Source organism: Bidens hawaiensis, unplaced genomic scaffold (assembly GCF_021521415.1).
Source record: "Bidens hawaiensis isolate Kalapana, Puna unplaced genomic scaffold, B.hawaiensis_p1.1 tig00006365_1, whole genome shotgun sequence".
Classification (NCBI taxonomy): domain Eukaryota; kingdom Viridiplantae; phylum Streptophyta; class Magnoliopsida; order Asterales; family Asteraceae; genus Bidens; species Bidens hawaiensis.
This window is the reverse complement of record NW_027491425.1, coordinates 908,894-922,569: the sequence shown is the minus strand read 5'-3', so window position 1 is coordinate 922,569 and position 13,676 is coordinate 908,894. Positions and strand designations below refer to the sequence as shown.

Sequence of the window (13,676 nt, the reverse complement as noted above, 5' to 3'; positions counted from 1 at the left end):
GATTTTTTTTTAAAACGAAGAAGACGGTGGAAACATGTTTGTGTTTTTACTTTTTTTATTTTTTTTATTAAATTTTGATTTATGATTATTTATTTATTTTTAATTTTTTAAGAGTTTTTTTACATGACTATAAATCCTTCTCATTTTTATCTCCCTTTATAGAATAACTTGAACCTCATATTCTAATCAATTTAAGAGTTTAGAGTAGAGTTTTTTACAAGCGTATTTTTTTTGTATTTCTTACAAATTGAGGGAGTATACTTTTTTTTATTGTAAAAGTAAGAAAGGGTATGGCTTTATTTATGATATTCTTTTTTTAATCTTATTAATAATCTTATAAACAAGACTTTTGCCAAAACTCAGAAAACATCTGGTTATCTTCCTATTACAACTTTATACAATATGTGTGTAAGTCAACAGTATTGACACATCCAAACACCCTCTTAAGTGTGACCAAATGCATTTATACATAGACTACAATGAATGATACAAACTAGTCGTCTTTATCGACTTTTTTGCCTATCCAACTAGCAACAATCGGTGTTAGGGCAACCGTCGGCGGAAATCTTATGGGTGATGCCGCTTTATGTGCTGCATATGCCAATGCAAAAGTCCCCACTTTCTCTCCGGTTTCATTAGCTGATATTCCAACCTACACTCAAAACATTGATCCTTTAGTCTGAATCTTACAAATATCTAATTTATTAAACATAACTGTGATTATAAAATCAGTTTTGAATTAATGATATGATTTTTAGATAAATTAGTTAAGAATGCTATAAAAATTGATTATGTTTCGGGTTTTAACGTTTTTTCCCATAACATAAAAATTTTAAATTTACTTGGCCTAAATTAAATCATTTTTACAACCAGGTTATATTTGTCAAAATCATTACCATTTTAAGCAATTCTGATGATCCGATTTGGGCGGTTTTTAGATATGACCCGTGCTATAGTAACACTGTTACTAAGGGTCTGGCTTTGGGGCTTGGTTTATTTGGCTGAAAAATATGACTAAAAAGGTGTAACAATTTGCAACAACATTATTAAAAAAACATCAGAAACAAAACATGAAACCGGTTAAAACATGTAACTTTTGGTACGAAAACGCGATCAATCCCGTTTGAAGAAAGTATAAAAACCTGACCCTGAAACCAAACCGAATTCCTAACAACATCTAGCAAATAGCCTAAAGTGGAAGAATTTAAAGTTATTGTAAGAAAGAGAAGTAATTACCTTTTGCAGCAATGCTTGAACATCAACACCAGCAGCAATTAGAGCATAGCACAAAGAAAACGAGATCAAGGACAGAGTGATGGAAGTTGCTAGATACGCTCCCCCGTACTTCGTCAACAACTCCTTTGCTTGATCTCCCTTCGATTTCTTCCCATTCCCGTCTCCGCCCTCTTCCTTTGAGCTAAATATCTACAAATTCTCACAGATTGTCAATCAAAACTAGAATCTCAAGGCACAGGAACGATACTCTTTTGTTGCAAGAGAAAATTGACTTAAAAACTCGTTACAATAATCCTGGATTGATCGCCAATCCAAAGTCTCTACCCAAGCCCTGTATTTAGGCGCCTAGAACCCAACGAACATGAACACGGACAGTTAATCCAACAAATATTTGTGTTCATGTTTGGTCGTTTAAAAAAAGAACGTGTTCGTGTTCTTTTATGTTCGTTCTTCTAAAATCTACAAACGGTTCACAAACATAAACGAACATATTTGAACAAACATAAAGTCATAAACGAACATAAATGAAGTTATGAACATATATGAACAAACATAAATGAACACAAACAATCATAAATGAGCAAACTTAAATAAACACAAACGAAGAAATAATATTTAATTAGGTATTAGGGTGATATAATTTGTAAAATACAAATAATATTCAATCATTTTTCTATTAATTTGTAAACAACCATAAATGAACGTTCATGGACAAAAAACAAACAAATGAAACATCAAACATGTGTTCACATTCGTTTGTTTATTAAATAAACGAACTTCCCGCCTAATGGTTCACGAACCCTTCACTGAATGTTCGGTTCGTTTATAGGTCTAACCCTAATATGTTGTCCAAAACATTACCAAACTAATCTTATCACAATTAGAAAACTAAACCACCTTGTCAACTCTGGTCCTTCCATATTCATTGACTTGCGAATACGGTCTGGAATTACCAACAAAATCGACACCGGGATCGATAGCATGAATACTAGAAGAAGAATACCTTCCAGAGGCCAACTTCAAGGCCGTACTTCTTAGTTATCTCATCCGGTGAAGACGATGATGTAGTCTGCGTCTGCTTTGTTTCTTCTTTGATTGCCTTAATTCCCAGCTGGTTTCGGCATCTTCTTCGTGTGCCATTGTTGGTTGAAAATGAATTGGTGAACACTGCTTTGGATGTGATACAATTTGATGTGTTGAACTCGTTGTTGCTCGTGCATACAGTGCAAGGTATTGCAGCCATTGCCATGACTTGTAAACTTTATATGCAGATTGCTAGATATATATATTCAGCACTTATCCTTTCCTTGCAACTGAAAGTAGTAACAAGTTATTAGTATTAATATAATTCTAATCAAGATTTTATAAACTTAGACCATACATGATATGTGTATTAACGCCAAACCAAAAAGAATTCCACTTTTTTTTTTTTTCTTTTTGTTGTTATAAAGAAAAAAAAAGTATGTGGCAAAAGGGAAAAGAAAATAAATGGGTGAGATTCTATTTCGTGGCCATATTATGTACACAATTACAAAACATATTATTATATTTTATTAAATTTAGTATGGATAATAAAAATTAAAAATAAGCTAATGGTTTACAAATATTTTCATGCCATAAATTAAGTGAAATTTCCAATTTATTATCAAAGGATTACTTGTAAAAAAATCAATAAAAACAAACGTGTACCGAATTTATTGACATGGGTATACGGATTCGGAGAGTAGAAGAATATGTAATTTGCTATGGCATATGGTGTATCAAACTAATTAATTTTGTTTTGTAGAAAGTAGCTAGGAATGGGAGGAGCTTGTTTATGATCATTATAAATGCTGAAATTTAGTCATTTTGGATGTATATATTCAGAATCCGTATGCAAAAAACCATTGATAATTTAATTTAATTCACGATTCTAAATTATTAGATTATAAAAACAATACCTGTATTTCAAGTAGTTAAAGGCAAAATAGGACGTCGGTGACGATGGCCGCCGGCAAGACACACAAGTGAAAGACAAGATAAGATGTCTGCGATGTTAATGGATACTTGAGTTTCTATCTATATATTTTATAATTAAAAGCAATATATTTATATATATATATATATAAGCAAAGTATAAAATGAAAACCCACTTGAGTTGTAAAAACCCTATGTAACATCGTTTTTTTTTTCTTTTTGTTACATGTTATATATGTTGTAACATTTAATAAAAACATCGAAACATAAAAAAAAATGTTTTGTTATTTTTTAACATTTTTTTACTAATTTTTATATATGTTTTTTCAGGAGAGAGAAAATGTTATATTTATATTTACATTTTTTATTCACTTTAATTGTTGAATACAAGATTTAAACTTTAATTAAAAACATGTGGTTAAGAATGGATTTCTTGAGTTTTTACAACTCAAGTGGGTTTTCATTTTAATCCTATCCTATATATATATATGTATATAAAACTGTGAGATTGGTTTTGTGGCATACTTACTATTCACTTCAAATTGTGTATAATGGTATGTACTTTATGCTTATTAATTTATATAAATAATTATCATGTTTTTATGTATCATTCAACGTTGAACACATGTATAGTTGCTTTGTATATTGAAAAAGGATCGTGTGTGTGTATTATTAGTCGTAAATCATGTTGTTGATTTAATACTATGTTAGTTGTTGCACACCCTGATTCCAACAACCTTTTTTGAGTTTGGGTTAGGGGTATTCTTCGGGTTAGTTTTTTGGGTCGGGTTCTTCGGGTTTCAAAGTTTTAAATCTAGACCTGAAACCCAACTCAAATCTCTCACGATTTCATCGGGTGGGTTCGGGTAATTCGGGTTGGGTTAATCAGGTTTCGAGTATCCTAGGAAAAAAAAACTACGTTACAAAATTTAAATGTAACATATTCTTCTTTGCTTGTAATGTAAATAAACCAACAACGAAACAAAAATAAGCCGTTAAAACATCCTAAAAAGAGTAAATTTAACAAAGTTCAATCATAATAACAAGACCGACATAATCGGCTTCAATATGTCGTAATTAAGGTGTTGGATTATAATTTCTTTTAGTCATAAATTGAAACATTAATAAACAATAAGCAATCAATTCATAATAGGTGGAATGAGAAAACTCGATTTGGATTAAATTTGATAATGTTAGTGACTAAGTCTTAGCATATAATACCTAAAAATATATACGGTTTTAAAACTAGAGGCTTATTCGGGTTTTTCGGGTTGACCCAAAACATAGAATTCGGACCCAAGAACCAATCCGAATTACTTCAAGTCGGGTTCAGGTTAGCCTTTTCTCGGGTTTGGGTTTCTCGGGTCGGGTTAGTTCGGGTTCGGGTACGAGTTTTCTCGGGTTGGGTTTCGGGTAAAAGTGACAGCCCTAGTTTGTGTTCCTTTTTGATTAACTTGCCATTAAAAAATTAACAAACCATTTATTAAGTTGGATCGTGAGTTAAAAGTCGGTTTTGGATAATCATGTATTTAGGTTTTTTTTTATTTGTTGATGCTTTTGGTTTTTGCTAAAATTATTTAAAGTTATGATAGTTTCTTGTGCTTTATAGGCGACGATTTTTATGCGTCTCTTTGTTTTCTATTTTTAAATGCTTGAATTCACAAAATCTAAAATTGACAATTCAAACCTTCAAAATAGGGATTCCAAGTACGATTTTCAAGTAGAAAGAAATCATGTGGAGATTAAGGTGGTGTCACGGTGGTTGATGGTCATGAAGTGTATACGGTGGTTTCTTTATTTTATAGAAAGTCTTGTTTTGTTCACAAATCTTAAATCTATTAGGTTTGTTATAGTCTCAGAACTAACCCAAATAAAATTCATCAAATTAAACAAAAAAAAAACATATTCAAAACCAAAAACTGGGTTGTTAAAATTCACGTGTTGCAGCGACGAGTTTTACCAGTTAAATCCGTACAAATAACAAATTAGTTAAATTTGTCCGTGTGCCGGTACGCAATGGATACCAAATTAACTAAACTAGTACTGATACCGGTACGGTACATGCATTGATATTCCTAACACCACAATCAAAACATTACACCGAAACCAAATGTATATGGGTATAAAATACCGAAACACTCGTAAATATCCTAAATAGGAACAAAACCAGTACAAATACCCATCCTGTACCTGTTTGTACCGAATACCAAAAACCCAAAATCTTGGTACCAATACCGTATCGAATATGCTAAATCGGTACGGATACAAGTATAACTACGGGTATTATGAGAAAAATCACATCCCTCCTTGTAACCATCTCCTACCTCAAACTCGGAAATTTTTATTTTGGTTTATTTGAAATTTACACCAATACTTAGTTACGTAGAAAGATTTAAATCCAAGATTATAAAGGATCAATAAGCTAAAAACTCCCACTTTTGTAACAACTTATAAAACTTATCTATAGACCCTAAAAAAGGAGATCTCATTCATCCAACAAAATATGATCCAAGGGTTTTTATTAAATTTATAACACATGTAAACAATAACCTATTTAGTTAACCTTCGAGTAAATAAACCTTTCATTAGATTAGTCACTAAACGATTATAGTTCATGCCTGAAAATGAGATATTATACATGTTCATGCATAACTTCCAGTCCCAAATTCACATTCTAAATTTCTCTTTATTTGTCCAAGATGTTTAAATTTTAGTTGCAACAAGTTGGATACTATTAGCATCTATGCTCCAACTTGAGTAGCGGTATTATTATTATTATTGTTATAATAATAATAATAGTAATAATAAGTAAATTGTCTTTCCTTTAGTTTTGGTAAATGTATTAATTAATTCAATATCCTGATTTTACTCAATATTAATTCAGTTTTAATTAATAAACTGATTGCCGATTAGCTATCATAGACTGGTTTTCTTTTTTCTTGAAAGGGGGATACCTAGTTAGTTTAGTTATCCAAAGCTTGAAGCAAGAAAGTTATGCCATTTCAATAAAATAGAAATGATTCTTTCTTGGGCCCATAAGACTTCACACCATGTTTCTACATTCAGAAACACACAGAATGTTAAACCAAAACCAATTGTAGTTATCTTCAAATGAACCAAGTTTAGTGGCCATTTCGTCTGATGATAAACAAACATGAAGACGAAGAAAACCCTCCTTAATAGCAAAATGACATGCATATCTAACTGGCTAACATTCTGCACAAACAAACTCAAAGCTGGCTGAGAAAGTGATTGTTAACAGGCCCGATTCCTTTGCAGGTTTTGGTAGATATAAGAAACTCTAGTATGTTCCTGGCTAATAAACCAAAACGAGAATGACAACAACGTACTTGCTGATTAAGGATAAATACTAATCCTGAAAGCAATAACAAATGTGTTTTTAAGTGATAAATCAATCTTCTTTGTCTTAAAGCAAGATATGGCACTATGAAAACTAACCAACTTTCAAGGGGTTTAAACCTTGTTTTAGACAAAGAGAAACTGTAGAAATGGACAAATGAAGGCAAAAGTTAGCTATATGAAAACTAGTTTCCTAATTCTAGATGATTAAGCATAATATATGTACCATATTATGCGTGTATCGGTAACTACGAAAGTGCTGCCGTTTGTTAGAAGATATTCCTAAAGAATAATGTCATACTCGATAGGGTCCACTCAAAGGTGATTACAAACGAAACTCTCTTTCACAGTTTCACCTCAATAATATATAAATACACATTAGGAGTAGCCCAGGACATATATCCACAAGTTAAATCTTCAGTCACCATAAACACTGAGAGACTCGAGATACAAAATGTCGCCAACAATTGGTCTTGTGTTCCTTCTCACTTGCACCACCTTTTTCAATGTACTTCTCACCAAAGCCACTGAACTCAAAACTAACATTGTCCACTTAAGTTCCCCTGAAGTCCAGACCCTCAACACTGACGAATGGTATGATTCATTTTTGTTAAAAGTAGCTGCGCGATCAAACGGGAAACCAGTGATGGTTTTCAAGTACTATCATGTGATTACCGGATTTGCTGCTAAAATGTCAGCCGATCAAGTAAAGGTGATGGAGAGTTTGAGTGGAGTTTTATCCGTGCGGCCTGAAGGTGTGTATCAGTTACAAACAACTCGTTCACCTCACTTTCTGGGCCTGCACCACAATTCAGGTCTGTGGAAAGACTCAAACGAGGGGAAGGGAGTCATAATCGGGCTTATAGACACTGGAGTTACTCCATCGCATCCCTCGTTTAAGGACGATGGCGTCCCCCCTCCACCGTCGACATGGAAGGGTAAATGTGAAGTGGCAGGGTCATGTAATAACAAGCTGATCGGATTAAGAAACTTTGTTAACGGAAGGCCTCCGGTAGATGAGGAAGGCCACGGTACACACACTTCAAGTACCGCTGCAGGGAATTATGTAGACAATGCAAGAGTTTTCGGATTGGGGAACGGCACTGCGAGTGGGATTGCACCACTGGCGCACGTAGCCACTTACAAAGTATGTGAACCCTTGGGTTGTCTAAGCAGTGTTGTCTTAGCGGGTATGGATGCAGCTATTGAAGACGGAGTTAATGTGTTGTCTCTTTCACTTGGTGGACGTTCCGCGCCCTTTTATATTGAAAGTATAGCACTTGGCGCCTTCAGTGCCATGCAGAAAGGTATCTTTGTGAGTTGTGCAGCGGCTAATAGTGGGCCAGCTAGTGAATCATTATCAAATGAGGCCCCATGGATCCTTACGGTTGGTGCTAGTACAATCGATAGAAGATTCCAGACAACAGTTATTCTTGGAAACAAGAAGAAACTTCATGGTGAATCGTTGTACCAACAAAAGGGTTTCGAGCAGAAGCTTCGGCCTCTTGTTTACCCCCAAGAAGGGTGCCATGAAGGGTCGCTGGACCACATTGATGTGAAGGGGAAGGTAGTGTTGTGTGATTTTGATGAGAACATTGATGATGTTTATATGGGAAAGATAGTTAAGAAGGCAGGAGGAGCTGCCATAATTATTGCTAATGACATTTCTAATGGTGAGAGTATAGCAGCACATCCTCATGTTCTGCCGGCTTCATATGTCGGTTACAAGGAAGGGGCTGAGATTAAGAAGTATTTGAACTCGGCTTCCTCTCCCGTTGCAACTATCCGTTCTGATGGAACTGTGGTCGGGCTGAAATCAGATCCAGAGATTGCTTCTTTCTCTTCAAGAGGGCCTAACCTTGCAAGTCCTGGAATCTTGAAGCCAGACATTACCGGACCCGGTGTGGACATCCTTGCAGCGTGGAATGAGCCGGTAGACAACCAAACAGGAACCAAAGCAGCATTTAACGTCATCGAAGGTACATCGATGTCTTGCCCTCATCTTGCAGGCATAGGCGCATTGCTCAAAAGCGTGCATCCAGAATGGTCTCCAGCTGCTATCAAGTCTGCAATAATGACCACTGCTAGTCAAGTAAACCGAAACGGAGAGCCCATTGTAGACGAAAGAGGGTATCCTGCTAGCGTACATGCCTTCGGATCTGGTCACGTAAACCCACAAAAAGCCCTCGAGCCAGGCCTTATTTTTGACATCCAGCCCGAAGACTACATTCCTTATCTTTGTGGGTTGGGTTATACGCCCAAACAAATGGAAATGATCGTTAAAAAGAAATGTAGTTGCTCAAAACCCATCCCGGAGGCCCAACTCAATTACCCTTCTTTCGTTGTGTCTCTAGAAAGAGGGGACAGCAAAACATACTCGAGAACGGTGACTAATGTTGGTCCGCCAGACTCGGGTTATACCGTCAGGGACGTTTCTGCACCAGAGGGTGTAAGTGTTACGGTTCTGGTTCATAATGATGAGGGTGTGATGAGATTCAATGCGTTGCAGAAAAAGAGAACATATGAGGTGACGTTTAGTCGAGATGCTAAGGATAAGGAGAAAGCGGCATACGGGCAAGGGCATATGACATGGGTAGATGAAACTGGTAAGTATATCGTTAGAACCCCATTTTCATTCAAGTTTGAATGAAGATCCAGATATTGTATAACATGAATTAACATCTATGTAATGTATGGTTTTACTTTTATTATAATAATAATAATAATAAAGTGATATGATTGGAAGGAAAGAAAAGGTAATATGTTCCTGAGAATTCATGTGTTTATCTATCTGGTAATCCAAGCATTAGTGTTAAGTGAGTATGGTGGCATTCTGCCCAAAATTGACTAAGTTAATTAGAGATTATATATGTGTAATCGATTAGGTAATCCTAGCAAACAATGTCAATGTATATATTTATATATAGAAACCTAGAAATGTAATATACAAGGTAATTTAAATTTAAAGTTAATTTGTTACCTAGTTCAAAATTGATGATGACTGAGTGTTGAGACAGACTGATGCAAAATAATTAATCAATCAACTTACCGGCGGAGATGATTCGTTGAGATTGATTCCGATTCCGATTCCGATTCCGATAGGGTTTAGTTGGTGGATCGGGTTTTAGAAAGTGTCCCGGGTTATACCTGACCCGTGGTAAAAGAAAACGGATTTAAGTTCATGTTTTAAATATTACACTTTAATCCGTTGAATTTTTAAAATTCAGATCTTATAAAAAGCACTAGAATATATACTACAAAAAAAATCTATCACCTTAGGGTTTGCAAATAATTTCGATATTTATATTGAGATACCAAGTGATAATATAGCAGATTGAAAGGAGATAGAGACTTGTGTGTTTTCTTTTCTGGCTTACATATGCACAAAGATCTACATTTTAGAGTTTTCAGTTTAAGTTTGATGCCATGGTAAATCAGATCATCGTCTCTACATGGAAGAGATGGATGCCAGACATTAGGTTTGATGGACTTTTAAATTAATCATGGAATAAAATTAAATTTTTAATTGTTTTTAATCAACACTACTTAGTTTTGGTGGGTTTTGCGTGTTAGGTTAGACGGCTAACAGCACCGTATTCACTTTATATTTGAAACTTGAAAGGGTAAATAGTTTGTTGTGTGGTTTGGTTCATTTAACCCTTAGATTAAAAACGAATCTTTTGATATTTTCAACGCTTGAAGTTTGAATTTTGTAATCATTTAAGCATTTAACACAAATTATGTTAATTTTTTTTCTGTGAAGTATAGAGGTATTTAAGTCATTTATACTTAAGGGCTATTCATGTAAATCCGTAACATCATTTAGTAGTTTCGGGCCCATGTGTGTCATATACATGGGTTCCAACCTCAAATCATGGATTGCATGAAAATATGAGATAGTATTTCTGCCATCTATAGAATCGGAATACAAAGTTCTAGCTGACATAATGGCTAAACTAACTTGGTTAAAACTGTTATTAAAAGAGCATGGGTAGACACAACATCCGGTCCAACTCTTTTTGTGGCAACCTAGCTTGTTGCTAATCCAGTTTCACGCAAAAACAAAGCATCTTGAGGTTGACTTTTACTTTGTATGTGAAAAAGTTGCACAGGGAAAACTATGGATACAATTCATTTTCGCAAAAGATTAAATAACATACATCGCCTCTACCAACACATAAATTTACAGTTATTTGCTCAAAGCTACATGTTGTTTCACAGCCTTAGTTTGCTGGTGATTTAGACACGTTGTAAATAGTAGAATTTAAAAGGTAGCATTATGTAAATATGAGTTAAATATATAACCACACATATTGTAAAAAGCCTATTCGCACTTATAATTGATGCAAACATCATTTACGTAGGTTCTAGCCTACACAATAACTGTATTTACATGATTAGAAGCGTTACCGAATAAGCTTTGGTAGACACAATTTTTGCCCCAGCTCTTTGAAGTGGTAATATTGGTGCAACCTAGGTTGCTGCATAGTAATGTTATGACTCCAAGATCAGCAAATGTAGTTTTTAAAAAATTGGGTTTTGCAATTCAAAAAGGGGTAGTGGCACAGCTTGTTGCCCGCTTACCTTCTGTCTCGATGTAATCTAAACATTTATATGAATTCAAATATCATACAAATCCTAATATAAAAGCAAGAACAAAGTACGTTGAAGCTTCTATTCCATCAACACAAGTTATTCTAGCAATAACTCTTACTGTACCATCAACTCCAATTGTCTAAGTTGACTTTCGCTCTGTTCGTTAAAAAGACGCATAAAAACTACAGGTAAAATTCATTTCCACAAAAGATCAAAGATTAGGCATCTTCACAAAGCCGCTACCGACACAAATTTATATTTTTACGCTTCATGCTATAGGTCATTTCACGTCCTTAGCTAGCGGGAATATTAGACACGTTGTAATTAGCAGTGACTATTATTCGTATGTGTTGGATTTACTTTATTGAAAAGAAAAGTCTTTTCAATAACCTCTTTAAAATTATGGTTATAAAGAAAAAAAGGGGAGGGGGTTATGCTATTAAGGTGTGACAGAGGCATCATAAGGGAGTTAACAACATCATATACCACAGAGCAAAATGGAGTATCGGAGAGGAAGAGCAGCACTGCAGTTAAAATGACCCGATGTATGTTGAAAGGCAAAGGTCTTCCAAACTATTTTTTGTCCGAGACAATCACCATGGCTGTGTGCAATCTAGAAATCTGGACCTAGCCCCTACCAAAGCTATACAATAAAAAAATTCAATTTCAAGCATGGTTAGAAAAGAAGCCAAGTATTGGGTATCTCATAATTTCTGGTTGTGTTCTATATGGGCTAACTAAAAGCTACTCAAAGACGAATGAAGTTAGATGACGATCAGATTAGCGCATCCTCATTGGCTATTCACAACAAGCCAATGCTTATAGATTGTATAATCATATAACTAAGCAAATTATAACCGTTGAGAAAACAATGATTTAAACTTTAATCAATCTTAATGCTTTGATAATAACTTAACCAGTCTAATGTGACATGAAAAAGTATTAGTCCATCATTGATGCTATATGTCACACATATATCTTGTTACACTTGATTGATTATCATTAATCACAAAGAAGATGATTAAGTACTTAATGAAGACTACACACTCAGGATTAAAGATGGTGGACTTAACAAGTTTAATTCACAAAAGTGTTACACGAAGATTTCTACATATCAGCATTAAAGATGAAGAATTTACAAGATTAATCATCAAAGTGGGTATTGAAGAATCTGCACCAATGATTAAAGATGGTTTAATTCAGAAAACCTTACATGAAGATTTCTATATCAATATTGAAGATTAAGAATTACGAGATTAATCATCAAAGTGTCTATTGAATAATCTATATCAAAGATTAATCATCAAAGTGTCTTATTTGGTTAACCGATGGGAATTGAATGAATTATTATGTTATTTGGTAGACACGAGTGTGCGATATGTGCTTAATGAGTCTACATATATTACCTTAAGGGTTGGATTGCCTCAAATAAAGGCACCACTCATCAATATATATATATATATATATATATATATAGGGGAAGGGTTTTTTGAGAACCATGTTGAGTCTTAAAAACTTAAGAACTCAATTCTTGGCCACACATTTAATTAAATGGATTGAAATATGTGGTTGAGATTAAATGTGACAAAAAAGTCAAAGAGGAGAGAGAATAACTATGAACAGTGATTACACAACTTTAAACGTCTGTTACACATATGTAATAAGTCGACTCGGTGCGTAAAAAATTATGTAATTTTTTTACGTATATGTAACCTACATATATTACGCATGTATAAAAAAAATTCGAAAAAAAAAATCGTTACGGTGAGTTCTTTCGAGTTCTTAAAACTCAAAGGGGTTCTCATTTGAAATCTCCCCTATATATATATATATATGTATGTATGTCGTCGGAGAAGTATAGTTTGAAAACCCTCTTGAGTTGAGAAAAACCGTAAAACCCCTATGTAACATCGTTTTTTTTTGTTACATGTAATATATGTTGTTACATTTAATACAAAATATTGAAAACATAAAAAAAATGTTTTGCTACTTTTTTTACATTTTTTTAGTAATTTTTATATATGTTTTCAGGAGAGAGAAAATGTAAATAAACTTTTGTATTTTTTATTAACTTTAATTGTGGCTTTAATTAAAAACATGTGGTTGGAAATGAGTTTCTAGAGTTTTCACAACTCAAGTAGGTTTTTATTCTAACCTAACCCTATATGTTGTCTTCTCAACATTCATGCATGGTAGTTCAACTGTAGTATTTCTATTATCTTTGTAGTCTTACCAAGAAGCTTGCCTGCAACCTTCACACTTGCCTCTCTTATTTATATCACATTTCCATGGTATCACATTCTTATGACTTGTGGTAAATTGGTGAAGCAAGCACCGAATATGTCTACAATCATGTCGTTTAAATGGGCAAACACGTGCTTTTTGGTCATGGGTTCTATGTTGCTTTGGTAACTAAGCAAGATTGTTTGAGTGATGTGATACACTGAATTGACAACAATCAAGTTGTAAGACGTAACTGCTAAGTTCTTCTTCTATATCATTAGTTCTTGAGAATATGGTTGGAGCAA

The 13,676-nt window shown here is 34.1% G+C and overlaps 2 protein-coding genes across 2 annotated transcripts; one reads left to right on the top strand and one right to left on the bottom strand.

The window, feature by feature from the left end:
* Positions 1 to 352: 352 nt before the first annotated feature.
* On the bottom strand, positions 353 to 2,485 carry LOC143632153 (uncharacterized). The gene is made up of 3 exons (XM_077100731.1): positions 2,240 to 2,485; positions 1,237 to 1,425; positions 353 to 652 (listed from the first exon to the last, which is right to left on the bottom strand). Exons 1-3 carry the CDS (start codon positions 2,483 to 2,485, stop codon positions 494 to 496), a joined length of 594 nt encoding a protein of 197 aa, XP_076956846.1. The 3' UTR covers positions 353 to 493.
* Positions 2,486 to 7,006: 4,521 nt separating this feature from the next.
* Positions 7,007 to 9,202, top strand: LOC143632099 (subtilisin-like protease). The gene is made up of 2 exons (XM_077100682.1): positions 7,007 to 8,136; positions 8,347 to 9,202. Exons 1-2 carry the CDS (start codon positions 7,007 to 7,009, stop codon positions 9,200 to 9,202), a joined length of 1,986 nt encoding a protein of 661 aa, XP_076956797.1.
* Positions 9,203 to 13,676: the final 4,474 nt, after the last annotated feature.

Coding starts and splice junctions, on each gene's coding strand:
- LOC143632153 (XM_077100731.1), bottom strand. CDS start 2,485: ATGGCAATGGCTGCAATACCTTGCACTGTATGCACGAGCAACAACGAG. Junction 1,426..2,239: donor TTGAAGTTGGCCTCTGGAAG/GTATTCTTCTTC, acceptor GAGAATTTGTAG/ATATTTAGCTCAAAGGAAGA. Junction 653..1,236: donor TTCAAGCATTGCTGCAAAAG/GTAATTACTTCT, acceptor TTTTGAGTGTAG/GTTGGAATATCAGCTAATGA.
- LOC143632099 (XM_077100682.1), top strand. CDS start 7,007: ATGTCGCCAACAATTGGTCTTGTGTTCCTTCTCACTTGCACCACCTTT. Junction 8,137..8,346: donor AAGGTAGTGTTGTGTGATTT/TGATGAGAACAT, acceptor TATCCGTTCTGA/TGGAACTGTGGTCGGGCTGA.